The sequence below is a fragment of the Medicago sativa genome, chromosome 7 (genome assembly GCF_051527215.1).
Source record: "Medicago sativa cultivar Bolivia chromosome 7, Bolivia_mono, whole genome shotgun sequence".
Taxonomy (NCBI): Eukaryota; Viridiplantae; Streptophyta; class Magnoliopsida; order Fabales; family Fabaceae; genus Medicago; species Medicago sativa.
In genome coordinates, this window is record NC_140755.1 from 53,706,489 (window position 1) to 53,730,251 (window position 23,763).

Sequence of the window (23,763 nt, forward strand, 5' to 3'; positions counted from 1 at the left end):
TACTCACATTATTTTCTTACTAGATCTCCATCCCGTGCTATCGCACGGGTCATATACAGTGTGTAATAAAAGAAAGCAAAATATAAACATTTAATATTTGTTGATGTCGAATAAAGTCAAGTACAAAATAAGTTCAAAGGCTTTTATAAGGAGTCAATGATAATCTTTGGAAAAGTATCATTTTATGCTAGTACCAAGCTTTCACCACTCAGGTTATGTAAATGCTTTCACTACTTAGGTTATGTAAATTTATTTCACTAAGAGAATCACAAATAAATCTATCCTCTTTTCAATTCACCATTTATATTTCAAATAATTAAAGGCAATTGAGTTACTCTCTTTTCAATTGAATCATACTCAAGATAAAACAAAGAGAATTATTTATTATGCTATTTCAGATAGTGTTGAAAAGTAAATATGTATCCTTAATTGTTGAAAACCATCCCAAGTAAAAAATATCATTATACAGCTCCATACAAAACATTAAGAACAAAAGTCAAATCCTTATTAAGAAACGCAAAAGTCAAACATTTACTTATCAATGATTTTTTTCTCTAATAATAGGGAGGCCAACATCCAGATTGACGGGTTCAATTGTTGACAAAATTGAAAAAAATTCAACTAACTTGGAATCCAGATCAAGTTTACATGATTAATGACTTTAGACTAAGGAACTTTATTTTACATGAAACTTTTCAAATCTCAAATATCACTCACAAATTTTATGTAAAGCATAAAAAATTCTGATATATAATTCTTCATAGATCTTTTAATTTGTAAACTTTTTCTTTCAAGCTGCATAATCATTCTTCTTTCAAGCTTCACAATATTGAATTTGGCTACTGCATAACCACATAACCTGAAAAAAGAATTGATGAAAGTGTTTATCTGAGATCAATAGATATGTCATAGAATTGTCAAAAGACACATAACTGTGATTTTGCATAAATTCAATCAGATTCTTTAAGGCAATTGCTTCTTTCATTGGTTTCTTCATACTCCAGAAAAACTATTCTAATCCCTCACTAACCTGTATCATTTTAAAGTCACAAAAACCCTATGAATACTCTCTGTTGAATCAATATAATCTAAGTTTCTTCCCTATTTGTTTTCACCACAAATGTGGCAGATCCTGTTTCTTTCCATTACAATAACTGAAACGTTGAATCTGAATATTAAAAAGAAAAAAGCATTGTCGGTAGCATCAATGTAAACATTGTGAAATATATGATCAGAACAATATAATCATATACCTTTTGAGGCCTAAAATGTCTAAGCAAATATACTTTTGAGGATGTGTTTGCAATTTTGATACAAATAGGGACTATAATGATATCGCATAACACATTCAAGGAGAAAAATTGCGGTTTACTCTAAATCAATCAAAGTCAATGAACCAAAATACACACTATGCCCATAATAGAACCAAAAAATATCAACCACATTATACAATAAATTTAACAAAGAAAGTAACACTTTGAGGACCATGTATTGCAGGTTGGCTCTCCAATTTTTAAAGACAAATTCATGAAGAAATGCTTGTTTTCTTGGTAAATATCATACATAAATTGGAAACAAAAAGTTTGAACAGAAAATCCAAAAACCAAATTGAATATGTGAACCACAGAACTTAACCAATAGGATCACAAAGCCTTAAAAATATGATATTACTCTTCGTATATCTTTTAATTGTAGCTTTTTCTTTCAAGCTGCATACAAAATAGAACCATAGAAAACTTTCGCCAATTCCTACTAAAAATCCAAATTACCTCTTTCTATCAAAACTATGAAGATGGTACAACTATACAAATACTGACATGTTAATTGATACACTTTTTAGTAGAAATAGCCTTTGCAATTTATCTATCTCTTCTAAAAACCTTCATAGATGGTGTTAACTATCCTTCTAGATGACTTTTCAAGTGTTTTAATATCAGATCCACATAAGATAAAAACAAATCTCATACATAAACCTAAAGGATAGTAAAACACATTACCTTCAAAGGCTGAAAGCCCAATGATAATTATTTGTTTGCAAACACAACAATATTATCAGAACAAAATTGAAGAGAGTCTCGGAAATTAAATCATGTGCTGTCGGAAATTAAAGCCAAAAGATATTTGTTTGAATGGAACATGTGCTGTCGGAAATTTCTACTAAATCATCTCCTCTCATCAAATGCTTGCATAACAAAAGGCAATAATATTCAATCTAGAAGTTAAAAAAAAGTAGACAATACCATACCTCCACATTCTGAACATTATGAATTATGATCTATCAAACACAAAATGGCATTGATTCTCGAACTGCAGTAACACATTAAAAAATGATTCAAACATTTTGTAATCTCAATTCAATATGAAAAATTACAGTCCCTTAATTAAACATGAAGAACACCCCGTAAAGAAGTAGGATTAACATATATACTCATTGCAAAATGTAAGAACCTTTGTGCAAGAAACACTATCCATTTTAGAATCACATCTCATACATGATTTCTGAGTCTATTTAGATAAATTTTAACTCCACATTATCAGTAATTTGTAGGATTTAGAGAATTAGCCAACTTCTCATATTTTTTTTCAAAGCACATGGTTCAGGCATGAAATAAGCTACTTCGGTGAAGTTTCTAAGAAAATTTAATGATACTAAGTAATTAAGCATCTCAACACAATTCAGAGCCATGAATATTGGAGTTAAGACAGAGCACAAATATAGTTTATAGTCATTGGTTGACAATAAGCCTCTAGTCATTAGTTACATAGATATAGTTCATCTGATGAAAAATATAATTCAAAATTCAGAGTCTTTTCTTGTATGATTTATTCTTGATTATATAATTTCAAGTGAAATACTTTACCAGGATTTCTTTATAGTCAAGAACACCATTTCCATCTATGTCGGCTTGGACCCACAACTCCTTTATCTCTTCCTCATTCAACCCATGAGAAGGCCAATTAAATTGAGCTGCAAAGAATTGAAAGGACAAAAAAAACTTATAAACACATGGATTTTCAGATAAGCATGTGCGTTAAATGGTCTTTTAGCGTGCTAATAGCACAGTTAATGCTGCAACAAACCTGTCGAAGTGCTTCACAGAAACCAGAATATGTACGTAATACAATCTTCATTATCGGCCCTTAGAAATGCAAATGCATCACTTTCTGTCAGTGAAGCTCGCCTCAATAGAGACTGAAAAAATAGAGAAATTTTTGTCAACGTCAATTAGTTCCATGAAACTAAAGAACTAAAGATTGAAATTCAATGAGACATTTCATCAAATACATAAAAGGGGAAGAAATTGAAGGTGAAAAACTTACACAAATCTGTATTTAAAGATGAGGGAAAAAATATACCAACGGAGAAGGAGAAGGAGAAAAAACTTACACATAGCAGTGAAAAGAAGAAGAAATCATCCCACCTCTCCTAGCCGCGACGGAGCGTGTCGTATAAACAAACGGATCGAATGATTCCGATATTAGCAGTGGTGTGTTAGGAGTCTTTCACTGTTATCGCCGTGGTTTCCGGTGAGGTGGCCGGAACTGTAGGCGATGAGTATGAAGAAAAGCAGCGATTGTGAGAGGAGAAGAGCAAAGATAAAATCGAAAATGAAAAGAGAAGAGCTGAGGTAGAAGAAGAAGCTTGTTCTGTTCCGAGAGAGAGAGAACGGGAGAGGGAGAGAGAGAGAGAGGGAAGGTTGTAAATCACATAGGAAATGGAACAACATTTATTAATGACATTTGAATCTGAACTGATTGGGAACAAATGTATTATGTGGAGATCTACACAGATGCATCCAACGGCCAGAACAATTTGGAGCCAAAACCATCAAAATTTGGGTTGGCACAATTTGTTAGCAATGTTATTCATACTAGAAATAAGTATGATTTTATCCCTTCCTTTTTTCTCCTATTGTTTTTGACCAATAAGGAGAGAGAAAAAGAACGTTGTCACAAAAGTTGTCGCAAATGGTTGTATAAATACCACTACTCTATTAAAAATTGAACGGTTAAGTGTTTTTCACAATTGAACCATAGAAATTCTAAGGGGCTGTTTGGAATAGGTGAAAGATAAAGGAAAGAAAGGATAGGGAAAGAAAGTGAGTGGATACAGTGATTTTCCACTGTTTGGTAGCACTTCAAAAAGAAGAGGAAAGAAAGTTTTGAGGTGGGACCCACGCTCAAAAACTTTCTGCACCTCCATGGACATAAACGTGGAAAAGACACCAACTTTATGACAAAAAGTCCAAATTAGCCATAATGTAATATATTATAGCATTGTGCCATTTTTTTAAGGCATATTAACGTTTTGCATCATGTCTTGTACAAGCATGCTAGGTTTTGACATATACTGTACAAATTTCTTCTCCCAGCTTAAATTAAATACTTAAATTGTTATATCTAAATTAAAATATATTTAAATGTATAGATAGAATATTTAATTTAAAATGACATATGTAGTTAAAAAATTTCAAGGATGTAATTGTCCTTTTACAAATATACACATCATTCTTTCCTTCCACTTTCTATTCACTTTCTCTTATACCAAACAACTAAAAAGATCTTCTCACTTTCTACTATCATTCTTTCCTTATACTTTCATTCCTTTCACTTTCTTTCCTTAAACTTTCTTCTGCAAACCAAACATATCCTAAAGGAAACCAACCATAACTATAGCATATGAAATAAATCAAGATTTATTTATTATGTATTTAATTAATATTTGAAATAAATATATATATTCACTCATTGTCTAGTTGACAATTTTAATAGAATAATCTTCCAATTTTTTTTTTAATAGAATAAATTCTTAGATACCTTAAAGTTTGGTTAGATATTGGTACGCTGTAGGCAAAAATTGTTTAATATTAGAAGGATAAATAGCTAACCAAACTCTATAAGTTCCAATTTGTTCACCTTTTGATAAATGTTTGAGAAAAGGAAGTATGAATGTGCAAGAGTAGGTAACATACCAAAAGTAGTGCTTTAATCTCAGTATTAGTGAGTTTGTTTCCTTCATCATTCGTTTCCTCCTTAAGTGACAACAACGTACTTAACAAATTCTTATGTTTCTCACTCTTCAAATTAGAACTCTTATGCTCCTCAAGAATGTTTGTTAAAAATGCATCAAATCTTTTGTGTAATTTTTTATTTTAGCTTCAACTCCTTGAAGGTCATTCCAATGCAGGAATAAAATCACTTATATTAAAAACTCCAGATAACACCATCAATTCAACAACCATAGCCTTGAACTCATCAGCTTTAGAGTCACAACCACCATTCCCATCATTGAATAGTCTCCTTCCTATCAAAACCCTAGCAAGTGCATTTGTAGTACATACATTCAATAGTTGTCCCAAGTTCACGGCTTTTGTGTCGGAGTAATTATTTGCCAAATTGGTTGTCAATCTTGCTACTTCTTCCTGAAAAGTAAAATTGATTAGGTTCAATTAATTAAAATCTTATGCAAGGTTGTAAAATTTCAAGAGGCTAAAAAAACATGTTTGTAGACACATACGAGTTTAACTTATTTTAAAAAGATGATTTCATTTGATATCGTTAATTGATGTTATTACATGATAGATTACCAATACTACAAGTGTTACTCATAAGAGATATCATTTCTAATTAAGAGTGGAAATAGGCTAGGCTGGGCCGGGCTTTGTAAGGCCTACTTCAAAATTTCTAGGCCTGAGCCTGACCTATTACCCATCATAGGCTTATTTTTGAGGCCTGACCTGGCCTTTTTAAAAGCCTGATAAAGCCTGAAAGCCTATTTAAAAGCCTATTTTACACTAAGGTCTAGCAACACATGTAACCCTACTACTAAATAGGCCAAAACTTATGAAGGCTCAAAGCACATGAATATGTATTCTACTAAATTATGAAATCTTACGAAGGTCTAATCACACCATTATATCTGCTACTAAATAAACAATCATATGAAGACTTGAGTTTATGAAGAAAAAAACTTCAACAATACCAATAATGGAAGATATATTATATATAAAAAGCTTAATAGGCCGGTCTGACGGGCTTAATAGGCTTTTTTATAAGCCTTAGCCTGACCTATTTAATTAAATAGGCTTTATAAATAGCTTGAGCTTGACCTTGTTAATAAACGAGCTGAGCAAAGCTAGGCTTTAAATAGGCTAGGCCGTAGGCCTTGTCGGACGGCCTGGCCTGTTCCCACCTCTATTTCTAATCCTTATAGAACCCGTTTTTAAAGGGAAAAAAAATCACTTTTAAAAATATTGCATTCATTTGATGCAATTTAAAAAAGAATATCTAAAAACAAATCTAAAAACAATTTCAAATAAAAAATTGTTAAAAATAGATTTTTTTTTAGAGGGGTAATAAAATAAGGGTCTAAAGATTGAACTAAGTTCGTAACAAAAAATTACTTTTATATAATTGTATCCAAACAAACTAATTTTATGATTATTATTACGTTAAACAAACCTAAAATAAATTCTGATTTATTATAAAATCTCTAAAAAATAATCAATAAATTATTCAATGTCAATTTTTTATTTTTATTTTAATCCGTAAGAAACAAACCCTTAATTTTGGAGGGAAAGTTGGAAATTACCCTATGGAGCATATAAAGTTCATATCTTAGTAGATGAATGCTAGCAACACACACTTTTCAACACACTCTCTTTGATTGGTTAAAATTCATGCGGGTTCCACCAAATCATGTGAGTCGCATATAAATTTGGTGGGTTCCATGTGAATTTTAACCAATCAAAGAGAGTGTGCTGAAAAGTGTGTGTTAAAATATGCGTTGTTAGTATTTCTCATCTTAGTATTAGAGTGGATTGAAAATTTGTTTATTTTTTATCCGAAAAAAATGTCTAGTGCGATTAAACACTGTTCACTTACCACCTTCAGCTTAGCTTTCTTCAACCTAAGGTAACCTTTCTTCCAGCCACCGCCACCTCTTTTCTTTTGCCGATCACCATGACATCAACAATCAACCCTTGGAAATGTCTTATTGATGCTCCGATTACTTCAAATCATGCAAAAACCATCTTTGATAACCCTAACCCTAAACCTCAAAACAGCTCCACCAATGAAACCACCACCTCCCCCACCATCATACCTTCGAAATCTCTCACAAACATCGAAATTACTGATAACTCCAAAACAAAACCAGCCAACATGATTCACAAGCAACCAAAAACGTTTGCCCAAGCTGTTTCAAGTCTTTGCGATATACCATCTTCCCAGCTCCCTCAAGCGATCCTAAAAGGAGATAATTACTCTATTTCCATTCCAGAGGAGGAGTATCTTGTGAGATTAGAGACATGCAAACATAATCTACAAGCAAGGATCATTTGGCCAAAAGGGTCAACCCCTCTCACTGTTGTTGCCTTGCGTGCCAAACTTGCTAGCTTATGGAAGGATCTCAGCAGATGGGGAATCTCCTCTTTAGGTAAAGGTTTTTATGAGCTTACCTTTACTTGCCTTGAAGATGTTAAACGTGTAAGATCACTTCCTTCTTGGAACCTTAACCCTGGTATTATGATACTTTTCACTTGGTCAAAAGACTTTAACCCTAATTTAATCAATAACACTTATGCACAAGTCTGGGTTAGAATCTATGGATTACCACAGGAATATTGGAGACCAAGAATTATGTTTTCCATTGCCAGTAGTGTAGGCACTCCAATTTGTACCGACACTGCTTCTGCTAAACCTATGATAGAGAGAACCTTTGGCCAGTTTGTTAGGGTTCTTGTTGATATGGATGTCACACAAATGTTAAGGTATAAGGTTCTTGTGGAAAGAAAGGATTATGCCTTCTTTGTTGAGCTTGATTATGAAAACATTCCAGATTTTTGTAATCATTGTATGAAGATAGGTCACCTTGTTGATAACTGTAAGAATCTGATAGCAGTTAATGCTAAGGAAACTGAAGAATTTCCTAAAAGAAAGACTGATGTGTCTAAGAAAGCAAGTTGGCAAAGAAAAACAACTGATCCAAAATAGGGTAAAGTTTCTACTGATGCTATCATTGTTGAATCTGATATGAGGGAGGAGGATATTGTGGAAACTGTGAAAACTAGCAAAAACTTAGCAAGTGATAAAGCAAGTCCTAGTGGAACAAAAGATAAGATGGATTTGGTGCAACACAATCCATTTGATGCCCTGTTGTGTAAGGAGGCTGATGTAGACCCTCACAAGCAAGCTAGGAGGGAGGCAGACATGATGTTAGAAAGAGAGGTTAACAATGATTTAGCTGGCCAATCATGTAATAATGAAGATGACACTAGTACTCAGGACTCAGAGTTTGTTGATGCTACACAACAAATAAATAGAAGTGATGACAATAACAACATGGAGAATGAAGAAAGTGATGATGCTGATAAGGTTGATGATCAGAACACCACAAAAATAGTAGTTGCTGATGTAGAGAAACAAAACAGAAAATTCCTTAACCAATCATGGGCAAATATGCAACAAAATGAGGAAGCTAAGCTCAGACTCCTCAAGCAACTAGAGATTGAACATCCTCAACCTAATGAAGTACCTACAAGTAGTGATGGCTTCTAATTAGTGTCTGGCTCAAAGAACAAAAATTCAAAGAAGAAAAAAACCACTGTCAGAAGTAGTTATGGTACAAGAGCTACTGCTGTCAACCAAAAACCTTTTAGACGTAGATACTTTATTGGAACATAAGGGGTTTAGCTAACTCCCCATCAAGGTTAGCTCTAAAAAGGCTCATTTTATTACATAAACCTGATTTAATATTTATCTCTGAACCATGGATACCTTATGTAAATTTCCCTGAAACTTGGTTCCAAAGATTAGGATTTAAGCTTTTTTCCTTCAATGAAAGAGGAAATCTTAAGCCTAATCTTTGGTGCTTCTGTGCCACTGACCTTAACCCTCATGTTATTGATAAGGATGCTCAACAAGTCACTTTCAACCTCCTTGTAAATAGCAATCTCCTTTTCTTCACAGCTGTACATGCTTCTACTAGTAATTTAACAAGAAGAGATCTCTGGACCAAACTCAACAACGTTCAAACCACTTACAATGCTCCCTGGACTTTCATAGGTGACTTTAATTCTATAATGGTTGCCCATGAACACTGTGGTTCCCTTAATCCTGCTAGACCCCCAATCAATGATTTCATCCTTTGGACTGATACCTTTGACCTTACTCATTTGCCAACTAGAGGAGCCACTTTGACCTAGGACAATAGAAGATCAGGCAGAAGACACATCAAAAGAAGATTAGACAGAACAATAGTGAACTCTAATATGCTTGATCTCTGCACCAATATTTCTTGTTCCACCTTAACCAAAGCCTCATCTGATCACTACCCCATCCTTTTAGACTTCAAAACAGACTCCATCAGATTTGCCTCCTCCTTCAAATTCCTCAAGATGTGGACTCTCCACAATGATTGTAAACAACTTGTTTCTGATACTTGGAAGATCAATGTTGTTGGTTGTCCAATGTATGTGCTCAGTGCTAAGCTCAAAATTTTGAAAGGAAAGTTAAAGTTATGGAATAAAGATGTCTTTGGAAACATTCATGAAGATGTAGCTCCTGCTGAAACCAAATTATCTGACATTCAAACCAAAATTAACCTTCTTGGCCACTCTGATACTCTTATGAATGAGGAGAAGCAAGCTCAAATAGACCTTGACCAAGCTCTTAACAAGCAAGAATCCTTCTAGAAAGAGAAAGCTAGACTGAACTGGCATGTGAATGGTGACAGGAACACTAGATATTTCCATAGAATCACAAAAATCAAGAACAAAACAAAAGTGACATCCTCAATTAGAAACATAGAAGAAATTATCACTTAAAGAATTTCTAATCATTTTGTTGATTATTATAAAAATCTTTTTTCTACTAACTTTGTTTTGCAGGATTCTTTGCTTGTAAAAGAAGTTATTCCTCCTCTTATTGATGATCAAACCAATCATTTGTTAACCATGATTCCATCTGAAGAAGAGATTAAAGCAGCTTTTTTTGGTCTCAATAGTGAAAGTGCTCCTGGCTCTGATGGTTTTGGTGCCAATTTCTATCACACTTACTGGGAGATTGTTAAAAAGGATGTGATTGCCGCAGTGCTTGAATTTTTCCACACAGGTTGGCTTTTACCTAACTATAATGCAAATTCACTGATTCTCATCCCCCAAAATCCCAATGCTGATATTATTGATCAATATAGACCCATAGCCTTAGCAAACTTCAAATTCAAAATTATATCTAAGGTGATTGCTGATAGACTTGCAAATATTCTCCCCAACATTATATCTGTGGAACAAAGAGGATTCATAAAGGGTAGGAATATAAAAGATTGTATAGCTTTAGCTTCTGAAGCTATCAATGTTGATGACAGTAGTCATTACGTTATTTTTAGTGTCATTTTCATGATGTTTTGAGTTCACAAGCAACCTTAAACAACAAGGAAAGCAAGAAAAATAGAAGATTTTGAAGAAACAGTTGTGCTGATGTTTTTATTGAGTCTGTAGCAATTTTAGACAGCCTGGGGGTGTAAAAAGCAGAAAATCTGGAAGTGCTGGAAATAGGCAATCATGTCACGATTTTCAGAGGTGTGACACGATTTTTGGTCCAGAATGAAGGTTTGGCTCTGCAACTGAAATCGCGACACGATTTCTGCTGGCGTGACATGATTTTGTTGAAATCGTGACACGATTTCTGATGGCGTAACACGATTTTTGGTGTAGAAAATATTTCCTATTTAAGCTGAAGTCAGTTCCAGAAACAAGGGTTACGATTTTGGAGAGCAAAAGTGCGATTTTGAGACCTAAAGACGGCTAGGAGGGCGATTTCTTCAACCTTCTATCAGTTCATGTATGTTTTGATTCCACTATTGATTATGCTATTTGTAAACTCAATTATGAGTAGCTAAATCTCTTAGAGATTAGGTCTGAGATGATTCTTTGTAACCCTAATTGATCCATGTTGCTGTGAAACTCTATTTATTATGAATGACAATCTACTTTTTATTCAATTCAATTGTTCTTAATGCTTTTTATATCCTGATCAAATATAAACATGATTTAGTGAGAATGAATGACTACTGACCATAGCTTTCTACTTAGACCTAATTGAATTGTTCTAATAAACAGGGTTAGTCTAGGAATGGATAATCGTTTGTTAGTGATATTAGGTTAACGTGCTTAAACCTTCAAAGATTATTAGACCACCTAAGGAATTAGGGGCTGTAGTTTGAGAAGAGGGTCCTAACTCAAGGGATTGATTAGGACTATTTTGTTAACTATCGTGGAACTAGAAAATCATTCATAAGAATAGGTGCAGTATACCAATTAGGGGAACATAGATGATTCAAAAGACCTGATCTCATCTCTCTTCATATTTTCTAACCGAATCTTTATTTTATGTTATTTAATTTTATGCAATCAAATCAAATCTAAACAAAATATTTTACACATCCTAAATATTAACCTTATTGCTGAATTGAGATTAACACAGTCCTCGTGGGATCGATATTTTTAGTACTTCGATGCATTTTTAGTACACTTGCTAAAAGTCTATCAAATGTCTTGGACAAAAAGAGCTTTGGGGGCAATTTGGCTTTAAAAATTGATGTCTCAAAGGCTTTTGATACCATTAATTGGGATTTTTTACTCAGTTTTAAAGTGTTTTGGATTTAATGATGTTTTCTGCAATTGGATAAGCTCCATTCTTCATTCAGCTTGTGTCTCAGTTTGTATCAATGGTTCTCAAGAAGGTTTCTTCAAATGCAAAAGAGGGGTTAGACAAGGTGACCCTCTATCACCTCTTCTCTTTTACATAGATGAAGAAGTTCTTAGCAGGGGAATCTCTAAATTGGTGGCAGACAATAAACTTGACCTCATCACTGCATCAAGAAATGTCAAGCTACCCTCTCATTGTTTCTATGCTGATGATTTGATGGTGTACTGCAAGGGTAACATTTCTGGTCTTGAAGCTTTAAAGGATCTTTTCACTAATTATGCAAACTGTTCAGGCCAAATAATGAATCTCAGGAAGTCATCAATACATGCTGGAGGAATTTCTCATCATAGACAGAATAATATTGTTAACCTGCTAGGGTTTTCAGTAGGATCCTTACCTTTTACTTATCTTGGAGCACCTATCTTCAAAGGTAAACCTAAAAGAATCCATTTTCAGTCAATTGCAGATAAAGTAAAAATTAAACTTGCATCTTGGAAGGCTTCTCTCCTTTCCATTACAGGTAGGATTCAGCTTGTTAAATCAGTTGTGCAATCTATGTTACTTCACACAATGTCAGTCTACTCCTGGCCAGTTAGCTTGCTCAGAGAAATAGAAAAATGGATAAAAAATTTCATATGGAGTGGAGATATCACAAAGAGGAATATTGTTACAGTTGCTTAGAAAAAGATTTGTGCTCCCTATGAAGAAGAGGTTTAAATCTAAGATCTCTTGTTTGTCTTAATGAAGCCACTAATCTAAAGCTTTGTTGGGATCTCCTGCAGTCTCAAGAACAATGGGCAAAAATTCTTAAGAGTAGAGTCCTCATAGGTACATCTTGTATTAATCATCATATCTATTATTCTATTTGGACTAGTATCAAAATGGAATTCCAGGTTATTAGAGAAAATTCATCTTGGCTAGTGGGTGATGGGACGAAAATCAACTTTTGGTTTGATCACTGGTGTGGTGATTCTTTATTTCAAACCCTAAATGCAACTAATGATTTGATTGCTCCCTTTCCTTCTTCGGTGAATAGTTATATATCTAATAATCAGTGGAGCATTCCTCAATCACTAACTCAAGTCTTTCCCTCTTTGAGAAACCTTGTGCATCAAGTTACTCTTCCTATGCATGATCAAGATGACGGTTTGGTGTGGAAACATAACTCAACAAGTACTTTATTCCTCAATGATGCCTTTGAATTCAAAAGAACACATCTTCCAAAGCTGGACTGGACAAAATCAATTTGGTCAAGTGACATTCCACCATCAAAATCCCTCCTTGCATGGAGGCTCATGCATGACAAGCTTCCCACTGATGAGAATTTGTCCCTTAGAGGATGTTATTTTCCCTCCATGTGCTCTCTTTGCCTGTCTTGCTTTGAAACATCTTATCATCTGTTTTTACAATGCCCTTATGCAGAAAACATCTGGAGATAGTTTGCTTCTATATTGAACATTAATGTGCAAATCCAGAATTTTGAAGACATTTGGAAAATTTGTTCTAGAAATTGGAACCCTCAATGCAAGCTTACTATTACTGCAGCCATTTTCAACATTCTGGATGCTATTTGGTATGCTAGAAATCAGCAAAGGTTTCAAGACAAGAAGATCCACTAGAAGTCATCTATCTCTACAATCATATCTAATGTTTCTTTGTCTAGTAATCTCTCTCAAACAGTAGCTTCATCATCTATCACTGATTTTATCATCATGAAGAAGTTTAATGTGTCTATTCATCCTCCAAAGGCTCCCAGGATAATAGAAGTTGTCTGGCATCCTCCCATCTTTGATTGGATTAAATGCAACACAGATGGAGCAGCTACTAATGTATCTTCTTCTTGTGGGGGAATTTTCAGGAACAAGGACTCTATGTTTCTCATTTGCTTTGCAGAGAACACTGGAATAGGTAGCGCTTATCATGCTGAACTTTCAGGAGCAATGAGAGCAATTGAAATTGCTGCAAGACATCAATGGAATTTCCTCTGGCTAGAATCAGATTCAACATTGGTGGTTAACGCCTTTGAAAATCATTCACTCATCCCTTGGAGACTGAGAAACCGTTGGAACAATTGCTTACATATTGTCAGTAGCATGAATTTTATGCTTACACATGTGTATAGAGAGGGTAATTGTTGTGCTGATGCTTTGGCTAGTATTGGTCTCACTTTAGACCATCTTACTATTTGGCTAGATATGCCTGCTTGTATTAGAGGCTACTATGTTCAAAAGAGGCTAGGGTTGCCAGGTTTTAGGTTTGTAAACTTTTGAAGAGGTTTAGTTTGGTCACCCTCTTTCTTGCTTTGTCTTTGTTCCTTTTCTTTTTCTATATATTTTGGATAGTCCTAGCTCACTGCTAGGCTATCTTTGCTTAAAAAAAATTTGTTTATTTTTATTGGTAGAATAATTCTTTATTTTGATTAAATAACAACTAAAGTTAAAATGTGCATTGTTAGTATTTCTCATCTTAGTATTAGAGTGGATTGAAAATTTGTTTATTTTTATTGGTAGAATAATTCTTTATTTTGTTTAAATAACAACTAAAACAAAATTCTTGATATTTACACCACTATTCTCCAAAGATTGGTAGAATAACTCATGTTTAAAATCGCACAAAAACCTACCATAATCCCCAAAGTTCATATTACAGTGTAGTGCACAGAACAAAACGAACTAACCGTCTTCAAACCAAAAGGTACTACTCCCTCCGTCTCTAAATAATTGTCACTTTAACATTTTTTATTTTTCTCAAAATATTTGTCACTTTAGAATACCATGCAGCATTTATTATTTTTTTCCATTATTATACCCTTATTTATTAAATTTCATCTAATTTAACTACTCCACTAACTACAATTAATAAGGGTATTTTAATAAATGATACTAATTTTACCATTGAAATCAACACAATTAATCATTTCCTTATTAATCGTGCACAAATCTTAAACGACTATTATTTAGAGACGGGTGAAGTATTAAACAAAACAATTATAAATGCAACTCCCTACAAAAAAAATATAAATGCAACTAACAAAAATACTCCAAGAGTGTGTTTGATATGTTAAAAAGTAATATTGGACATAATAGGACGGGGTAAAACAACAGAACACAAGACAGAATAATACTGGACAACTTTTACGGTATTAAATATTTTTTTGTCTTATACGATATTATGGACAAAAAAATAACTGTTACATACAAAAAAAATTAACACTATTTGCTCAAAAAAAAAATTTAACACAGAAACTCTTACATCAAGTGCTGGAAAATGGAAGGTTAAGAGTTTAAACTCGCACATCAATATATTAAATGTTTTTTTTTTAACAAGCCATCAATATATTAAATGTTTGTGCAGATCTTTTATATAAATTGTACTTACCAAAACTCCAAAAGCACATTATTTATTTATGAGACCAATATGATATATGAATGGAATTATGTTGTTAAGACTCCAAAGTAAATTATACTAAGATGATTTTGTAGGGACTAAAAATGACTCCAAATTAAATTTATGAGAGCAATATTATAATTGTTAAGATCCAATAAATACCTATGAGGTCAATAGAAATTATCAAAGTGTGGTAGAGTGTAAATTCCGTGTACAGCTATTATTAGATTACTTAATGGAGAGGTAAACCATATAGATGATAGATCGATAGTGCAATTCTACGTTAAAATTGATAAAACGATATTATAAAAAACCTGACGCGAGTGTTTGAATTCTCCCATGGCTTTGTTGGAGAAGAGGTGAACAGATGAGATTTTCCGGAGCAATCGCCACCGCAGGCCATAAGGAGAAGATACAAGGTCTTGATTGTTATAATTCATATATTTAGCTCCGATATTGGGTGGCCGGCTACGAAAGTTAGCATCATGAACCTTCAAAAATTGTTCAGCCATGGAGGCCGAAGCCACCACGATAACATCGACAAAGCCCAATTTAAGGTGCATCAAAGGGCCATAGTTTTTAGCCAAAGGTTGTAAGAGAATGGTGTGGGGAAGGACCTAAGTGAGGCATGTTTCCTATTATAGGCCATGGTTTTGGTCCTGGTGGAAGTGGTAGTGAAGAAGATCGTGTTGCAAACTTCACAAAATGGTATATTAGGATAGATAGTATGCAACTAGAGAATGCGATGAGCCACATAGACATGGTTTGACTTTGTGTTGTGGCTATGGTTGTGAAACGTTATGATGATAAAGGACAAGGATATAATTAAGGTTTATGTACAAGAACAACAAAACAAACTAGTTGACGATGTATAATTGTATTGTTGTCTCATCAAGCTTAGTCTTAATGCTTTTGGTTGTGTACAAGGAATTTTTTTTGCTGACTTTACATTCGTTCATTTCGGAGGTCACTTGTGCAACTGTCATTTGACAAGTGGTAGATTGGACATTAGACACGGTTGTTTTAATTTTAATTAAAAAAATTAAATATTTTTTATGGACAAATTGTCAATTATTAATTGGAGGCATGTTTCTTTGCCTATTAAAAAAATTAATATGAGGCCGGCTTAGTTGGTAAGAAGTTGACTCACCTGCAAGGCTGTGGGTTCAACTCCTGCTGTCGATACGAAGATCTCTTTAATGTATGATCTATGAATACATTTGTAAGCGTTATACAAGACATTTGACTATTTTGTTGATATATTTTATTTTAATTTATAAGATCCCTTTTGAGAATTTACAGGAGATGATTGTAAATGAGTCCCATTTTCCATCTTTTCATTTGATCCATTTTACAGCTACAAACCAATTTAGGTGTTGAATAAAGTTATTTTGTAGAACCAATTTTGATTAAGAGTGAGTTAACCGTAAAATAATTTATGCTCTCAATGCTAGCACAATAGATAAATAGTTAAAAGTGTCAAAGTATCCTTTAACAATTCTTTCATAAGATTATTACTAAAGAAAGAGAAGTTTCTGTACGAAATTAAAAGAAAGGGATTACAAGATGAACAGTTAGCGAGAAGAGTCACTACATATATAGACTTCAACAGGGACATGACTCACTCAGAGCTGATGTATGAGAATTCCAAGTGAACATGTATGCTTTCACATCCTAGACCGCTACTTACAGCCTCATGAATCGTTCGCAGTTACCCGAGAACTCGATCCACAGCAAAAGGCGCGCTATCGACTTTTCCTGGACGATCCAATACCACATCAACGACCATTTCAGCAGTCCCCAAAGCCTGGAGATTTGTCCATAATTAGAAGACAGCAAAAATCAAAGGCCAAGGAAATTTTAAAAAGTTCATTTCCTCCAAACAATGTGCATCCAAAGTGCAGGCGTACTACCATTTTATAGTTTAAGGTAATATATAAAACCTTTTCTTAGCGAAAATTAGACTAGCATTCTCTTAGATGTGCTTAAATAACACACATCCCTTCTATTATTTAAACGAACACTTACCACCCTGATTTGTTGGAGAAATGACCCTCAGTCCCTCACCTCTCACGTCTGATTAAATGACATACAAACACCTTCTAAATTTAGATGATGAAGGAGAGGTGTGTAGTGAGGGGGTCAATGCCTTTCATTTACATGCCATTTCAACGGAATTTGATTCCTTGTGGGGGGAAAAGCATGTAGCTACACGCAGTTTTCCATCTCGGCCAGTAATTGAAATTGGACAATTCAGATAACACAAACAAGATCAATTTAAAAGGATCTGGATCGTTAATCTGAGATCAAATGGATGAGATTGAAAACTACATGATGCAGTTACTGCACCAAATCCTATTTCAACAAGTACGTCCATTTCTCACTTTATAATAAAACGTCAGGAGTATATGAAAACTCACCATTGAAAGCCCACCCCCTTCATGTCCAGCCGCAAGGTACACATTTGACAAGCCAGACACAGGCCCAATCACAGGCTTACCATCCGGCACTGACAGAGTAAACATCGTGCAAGTCAAATATAGCATATTGTGTAGATACATTTTGCAAACAGAGTTGCTATTTAGTACAAATAACAGAGAACAAACTGATTATGAATCAAAAGAGTAAGTTATGTCCCTATTGAAGTAATTGTATGAAACTAATAACTTGGTAGTTTTCGTACTCTTTAGCTTTTTCCAATAATTTTCCCAATATAAATAGATCAGCTGCATAAAATTTCAAAGAGATAATGTGACTCACTGTAAGGTCGTAATCCTATTCTGACTTTTCTACTTGCGCTTAGATCTGAAAGGGAAAGACTTTTCAATTTTGGGAAGTAATCTCCAACTCGCTTCCATATGTGAGTAATAACAGACTCGTCCAAATCAGTGTTGAACCCAACAAATTCCCGGCTACTCCCTTCAACAGAGAAAATATTTTGATTTTAACAGCAATGATAAGAAAATAATGTTAGAAGAATTCCAGAAGACAGCAGGAGCATTTGCATCAACTGCAAAAATTAACCATATTCATGAACTTAATTTATAACTAAAAAACTATTAATGAAGGAAATGAACTTTAGTTCAGCCGATACACATTTTCTTTTCTAAGAAAAAATTATTATAATAATGAAAAAATAATAGTAAAAACTAAAAACTTATAACAACATATGCATCACCCACGTGGCCACGTGTAAATTTGCAAAATATAAGCTTCCCTATTGGCAATATATATATAATAGCCATAAGAGAGCTTACCAATGAGAAGATTTCCTGCTGCATCTATCGTTGCTGTCATTGAAACAGATAAGTCCCGTCCCTGATCTGATGATTCCAAACCAGAAATAGATGGATGATCAACATAACCGGCCTCCATCAAGCCATGGTTCAGTTGAAGAGAATTGAAATTCTCAAGCGCAAGTAAGTGACCCTTCACACCAAATAGAAAAACAAATAAAAAGATAAATGAATCAATAACAAAATATCTGGATCAGATCAAATAATTTTATGCACTTTAAAGGAACTTCACTCATGATATGCCAGTATTATTATATTTGCATGATCAACCATCCAAACATTTTAGTTTGGCACGGACATGTATTAGATGAGTGACTAGGATAAAGTATGAATATGAACAAAACTGCAGCTTGAGATTTAAAAACCACCTTACCATTCAATTTTTTATTCCGGTAAAAATTTAAAGAAAATGTAGAGGGAAAGTTGAGTTTTGAATGTTGAGAACGGTTTTTCAAAAGAGTACGTGTGAGAAAATTCAACAAACCAAAGAGTAAAACTACATAGTAAAGCGTACCATAGCGCTTGGTAAACAACGTTCTTAGGAAAAACGATGAAGGAATTATAAGGTATGCAAGAAAGGGTCAATTCAAGCTGTATAAATACACACCTTTCTGGGCCTTACAGGAACATGAAACTCCATTGCCCAATTTCTAAATAAATCTTGCATCAAAGAACCAGTCCAACAACCAGCAGCAACTATAACTGCCTTCTTGCTGTACAATGTATTCTTTGAAGTCTGAACAGCTTCAACACCTCCATTGCTATCTGACCTGATAACAAAATGCAACATAGAAAATGTTTGAATAAACAGTTTACTTAAGAACTTATAACATAATCACTTAACTATTTTTTTATAACAAAAGATAAAATGAAGTTAAATTGTTGTCAAAAAGGTTTAAGCTGTTTTCATAAGTTCTCTCAAACAGTCTCAGAAGTGCTTATTGCAGTAGATAAGCTCAAACAAATTATTCCAAACAGGCCCTTATTAAACAAGATTTCTTTCCCTACCACCTTGCTTTCATTGTCATAGTACCACAAAAGGTGAAAAAAAATTATACCTGATGAAACATTTCACAGGGTCGTCATAAAATTCTGCATATCTTCCTTTTGATGCAAAATTCCTATTACCCTATATATCCATATAATGAGATGGTTACTAAATTACTGCAGTCATATAACAGCAGCATGGCATTGACAACTCTGTAGTTAAAGAGAAACGTAAATATTGATAAAAGTAAAAGATCTGCGAGGAAAAATGGACCGAGAATTCAAACCTTTTCAATATAAGCAACAGTACGATGAGCATCCAATTGGCAGTCATCTGGTAGAAATGCAGCTGCAGTGTCTTTATCCACCAACAGATCAGGTTCCCGTTTCAACAAATCACTGCTACCCAGGAAATCGGCTTTCAACCCAGCCTCACTAAGCCGTTTCACCCTCCCTTTTAGCATGTCTGACTCTGCGGAAGTTCTACCGACTAGAAGGCTCCCTGTAGATCATAAAACTTGTATATGATAACTTTTGATCATTGTCTAGAAGAGGCCTGAAAAGCCTTCATCATAATTATGAAGTATCAATGCCTCCTAAATATCAGTCCACATGACACTTTATGGAAGACAGAAAAGCATCTTCAATTCACGATCATAAGAAAACGTATATCATAATTTCAATCTGATACTTTTTACACTATTATTAAGAACTCTTTCAATTTTCCATTCTAACACAAAAGCACAAAGGCAGATCTATATTTTAAACTAAAAAAGCAACATCCCTTTGCACCTTATTTCAATTTCTGTGTTATAGATTTGACTGCACCTCAAATTGCGGTACATACAAAGAGAAATTGTAGAAAGGTATAGCTATGTTACCAGTTTTTTTCCAACCAAGCTCCATAATAGGATCCAAGCCTTGCTCTTGTAGGCTTTCTGCCATCATCATCCAAAGTTGATGGCTTCTCATAGAAAGATCCCATGTTGCACTCCCTGGTGTTTTGTGGGTCATCCACAGATATCCCTGCCCTGGAACCAGCTCAAATTCCAAAACAAAGGAAGAGATCCTACAATTAATCAAAATTCAGCATGAAACTATATGTTCTTTTTTAAATTTAATTAAAATAATCCAAACAATCACAAAAAATGTAAAGAGAGATTAATACAAATAACTAGATATGGTGTGTATTTTTTATTTAAAAACTAGATGGAGTGTGTACTATTTAAACATAAGTAGATATGTAGCACCAACACTTTAGATTGAAAGCATATTCAGAGTTGACATCGACAGATATGTTCACATTCAACCATATCCATTTTGATAAATTATTATCGCTGCCAAAGTGTCAGTATCGTGTCCAATCTTCCAGTCCTTCGTAGATAACTGGACTGAAATGCAATTTCAGCTAAAAAAATCAGGCATCAGAAGCCAAAACCATTGAAAAACTTAACTTGATCAAAAATACGCGAATGAATCACCAATTCAATTTGTGAATTGCAAGCATCAGACTGTCTACAGTTAACAAGATTTCAGTAAATTTTGGAAATCCTCAACCACGTTAGTCCTTTTTGTTCCAATGTGATATTTGTTACAAAATTGTGTTATGTGATGAAACATAGATGCAATTGATTACTTTTCATTTAATGGATGATTTCATTATTTTGACCAAATTGTTCTAACGGCAACTTCATATATTAAAATCACATGTCACTTTATAAAAGACACATAACACATCCTATAATGGGACATTGCTGAAATATGAAGTTAAGTCATTTTTTTCACTAAATATGCGAGGAGCTTCCACTACAGTTCCTATTGCAAACACATAATTGAGCGTGCATTTTGTTAGTGATTTTAGAGACCAAACTAACAAATGAAAGACACAATTAATGATCAAACCAACTAACGAAAGGAACATTCAAGGATCAAACTAACTAATCAAACACACATTCAATGGCCCTGTTTGAATAAACATCTTAATTGAGGGCTTATAACATAATCGCTCATCATACAAGTAAGTACTTATGCATAAGCTATTTCTATAAAAAAAAAAAAAAAAAAAGATAAAATATATAGTTAAATTGTTTTCATATAAGTTGTTTTCTTAAACTATATGGGCCTGTTTGTATTGACTTATTTGAGCTTATCTATTGGCATAAGCTCTGTGAGACTGTTTCGGACAACTTATAAAAACAGCTTATGACATTTTTCATAATCTTTTTTCAGCTTAATTTCATAAACTCTCCATGATAACTTATGAAAACAACTTATAACGTATACAAAAACAATTTAACTTTATTTTAGCGATTCCTATAGAAATAGCTTATGTAAGCTTATACAAAAGCGCTTGTGTTATAAACTGTAAATATTGGAGAACTGTCCGTTTGGATTGGCTAATTTTTGAGCTTATGCAAATAAATATGCTTTTATATATTATTATGTTAAGAGTCCCACATCGAGTAGATAAAATTGCTCGACATGGTACTTAAGCCATAAGGCTCTCTCCCATGGACCAGTCTTTTGGGTTAGGCTCTTCTCATGCGTTTACGTCAGTAGATAAACTCAAATAAAAGACATTTGGTGATAGTTTTTGAAGTATTGATACATTCAATGTGGAATACCTGCACCAGTTGCACCAGAACAAGGAAGGCCTTTATCAACTATCGCCACAGATAAATCCGTATCCATAAGAAACTGTCTAGCAACGGTTAAACCAATGATACCAGCACCAACTACCACAACATCAAACACCTTATCACCAACGTCATCAGATAACCGAGCCATCTGGTTTCCGGTTGCCGGGAATTTATATTTGTAGGAAACAGATCTCTTAGTAAGTAATGAAGAAGAGGAATGAGATGGAAAAAGAGAATAGTGATTAGTGGAAGAGAAGTTGATGCTGTGACTGTGATGAAGAGTAGCCATATTCGTTTTCTTCTTCTAAGGATCAATAAAGTAATGAAAATCAATTGCAGTGGTTGCAAAGTCTTCTTTTAAAATTGAGGAAGATGCACAATTTGTTCTTTTAATAAGCTTTCTGTTTGTTATTTGGCTGTTTTCTAAAGGGAACAGAAAGAAAGAGCACGTTGGTGATGATGATGATATGTTATTGTCAGTTTTTCAATAGAAAAATCTGCCATTTGTCAAAAAAAATATTGTTTTGCCATAGACTCTGTCTATCATGACACGTGGGTATCCTCCCTTTTTAGTATTGGTGAGGAATTCTTATTGGAGAAAAATTATTTTTAATATCTAACATTAACAAAGGTTTTAGAGTAGATCTTCAATCTTAAGTGATATCTAATTTTTTTAATATTAAAATATAATAATATAGAGTTATTGATAAATTATTAATAAGTCTTATTTGAGATATTTGTGTGAGGTGGTGAGTTTGAGAGATTGCGTTTTTTTTTTTTTTTTAATAAACTAAGCAAATTATATTAAAGAAACAACAAACAGTTTCTCAAGCACAAGACGTGTTAGAGGTAATTGTTAAAAGTTTAAATACAAACAGTCAGGCTAACAACAGCCATAGAATAAACGAAAACAAAAATTACATAACAACTTGAAAACAACATAAAGGATTTTGCCTCCAAAAGGGATAGCCGAAGTCGAACGTAATGTAGTTCGCTTTCAACTACCAATATGTTTGGAGTTTAACCTTTTCGAGAAGCCCTGCAAGCTGATCAAAGTGATTATGAAAAATTCTACTATTACGATCTTTCCAGATAACAAATAAGACCGAAATCCAAATAATAGTGAAAGATGTCCTTGAATTTTTTGAGAAACCTCCAAGAGCACAAAACTGATTTGAATGAGTATTTAATTCGCCATGAAAAACTGTATCAAAACCAAGCCAATGCGAGATCAAAAGCCACAAACGACCATAATGATCACACTTAAAAAACAAATGGTCCCTGTCCTCTAACTCCCCACAAGTAGCCGAACAAGATACCAGGGAGACATCCATAACATTTCTCTTCCGCAAATTATCCTTTGTAGTAAGTCTATTCAGGAAGAGACGCCAGACAAATATATTAACCTTTAACGGAACCGCTTTAAGCCATAAAAAATGATGAAAATCTCAGTAATGTTAGCGTCAACCGTTGTTAAATAAGCAGACTGCACGGTGTATTTGTGGGAAGGATGAAGCTTCCACTCCCACCTATCAGCCATGCCAACCTGCAAAACAAGAACAGACAACCGCTCCACACACTCCCCCACCAAAACCTCCTCCCACACAAATAACCTCCTCCTCCACTTCCACACCTCTCCACCAGCCCACCAGCCTAACACAAATATCTCCGACACCGGAGCTAGTTTATTTTTCGATAACTCAAAAAGTCTAGCATAAGACGTTGCTAACGGAACATCATCTAGC

General features: G+C 34.0%; 2 protein-coding genes and 1 long non-coding RNA gene across 4 annotated transcripts; 1 reads left to right on the forward strand and 2 right to left on the reverse strand.

Moving 5' to 3' along the window:
* Positions 1-581: 581 nt before the first annotated feature.
* LOC146906778 (uncharacterized) lies at positions 582-3,711 on the reverse strand. Its single transcript, XR_015017661.1, has 5 exons — positions 3,389-3,711; positions 3,082-3,193; positions 2,862-2,968; positions 2,246-2,307; positions 582-859 (listed from the first exon to the last, which is right to left on the reverse strand). It is a non-coding gene; the product is annotated as an uncharacterized LOC146906778 (long non-coding RNA).
* A 3,252-nt stretch (positions 3,712-6,963) lies between these two features.
* LOC146906779 (uncharacterized) lies at positions 6,964-7,995 on the forward strand. Its single transcript, XM_085728954.1, has one exon. The coding sequence runs from the start codon at positions 6,964-6,966 to the stop codon at positions 7,993-7,995; it is 1,032 nt and encodes a 343-aa protein (XP_085585080.1).
* Positions 7,996-16,575: 8,580 nt separating this feature from the next.
* Positions 16,576-22,452, reverse strand: LOC146906780 (FAD-dependent oxidoreductase family protein). Of its 2 annotated transcripts, none has more exons than XM_085722824.1 (9): positions 22,004-22,452; positions 20,261-20,410; positions 19,667-19,881; positions 19,451-19,521; positions 19,000-19,162; positions 18,354-18,525; positions 17,857-18,015; positions 17,517-17,605; positions 16,576-16,903 (listed from the first exon to the last, which is right to left on the reverse strand). In XM_085722824.1, the coding sequence occupies exons 1-9, from the start codon at positions 22,305-22,307 to the stop codon at positions 16,808-16,810; spliced, it is 1,419 nt and encodes a 472-aa protein (XP_085578950.1). In that variant the 5' UTR covers positions 22,308-22,452; the 3' UTR covers positions 16,576-16,807. The 2 variants fall into 2 exon arrangements, with proteins under 2 accessions (XP_085578950.1, XP_085578951.1); XM_085722825.1 differs by having other exon boundaries at positions 20,261-20,448.
* Between the last annotated feature and the right edge of the window lie 1,311 nt (positions 22,453-23,763).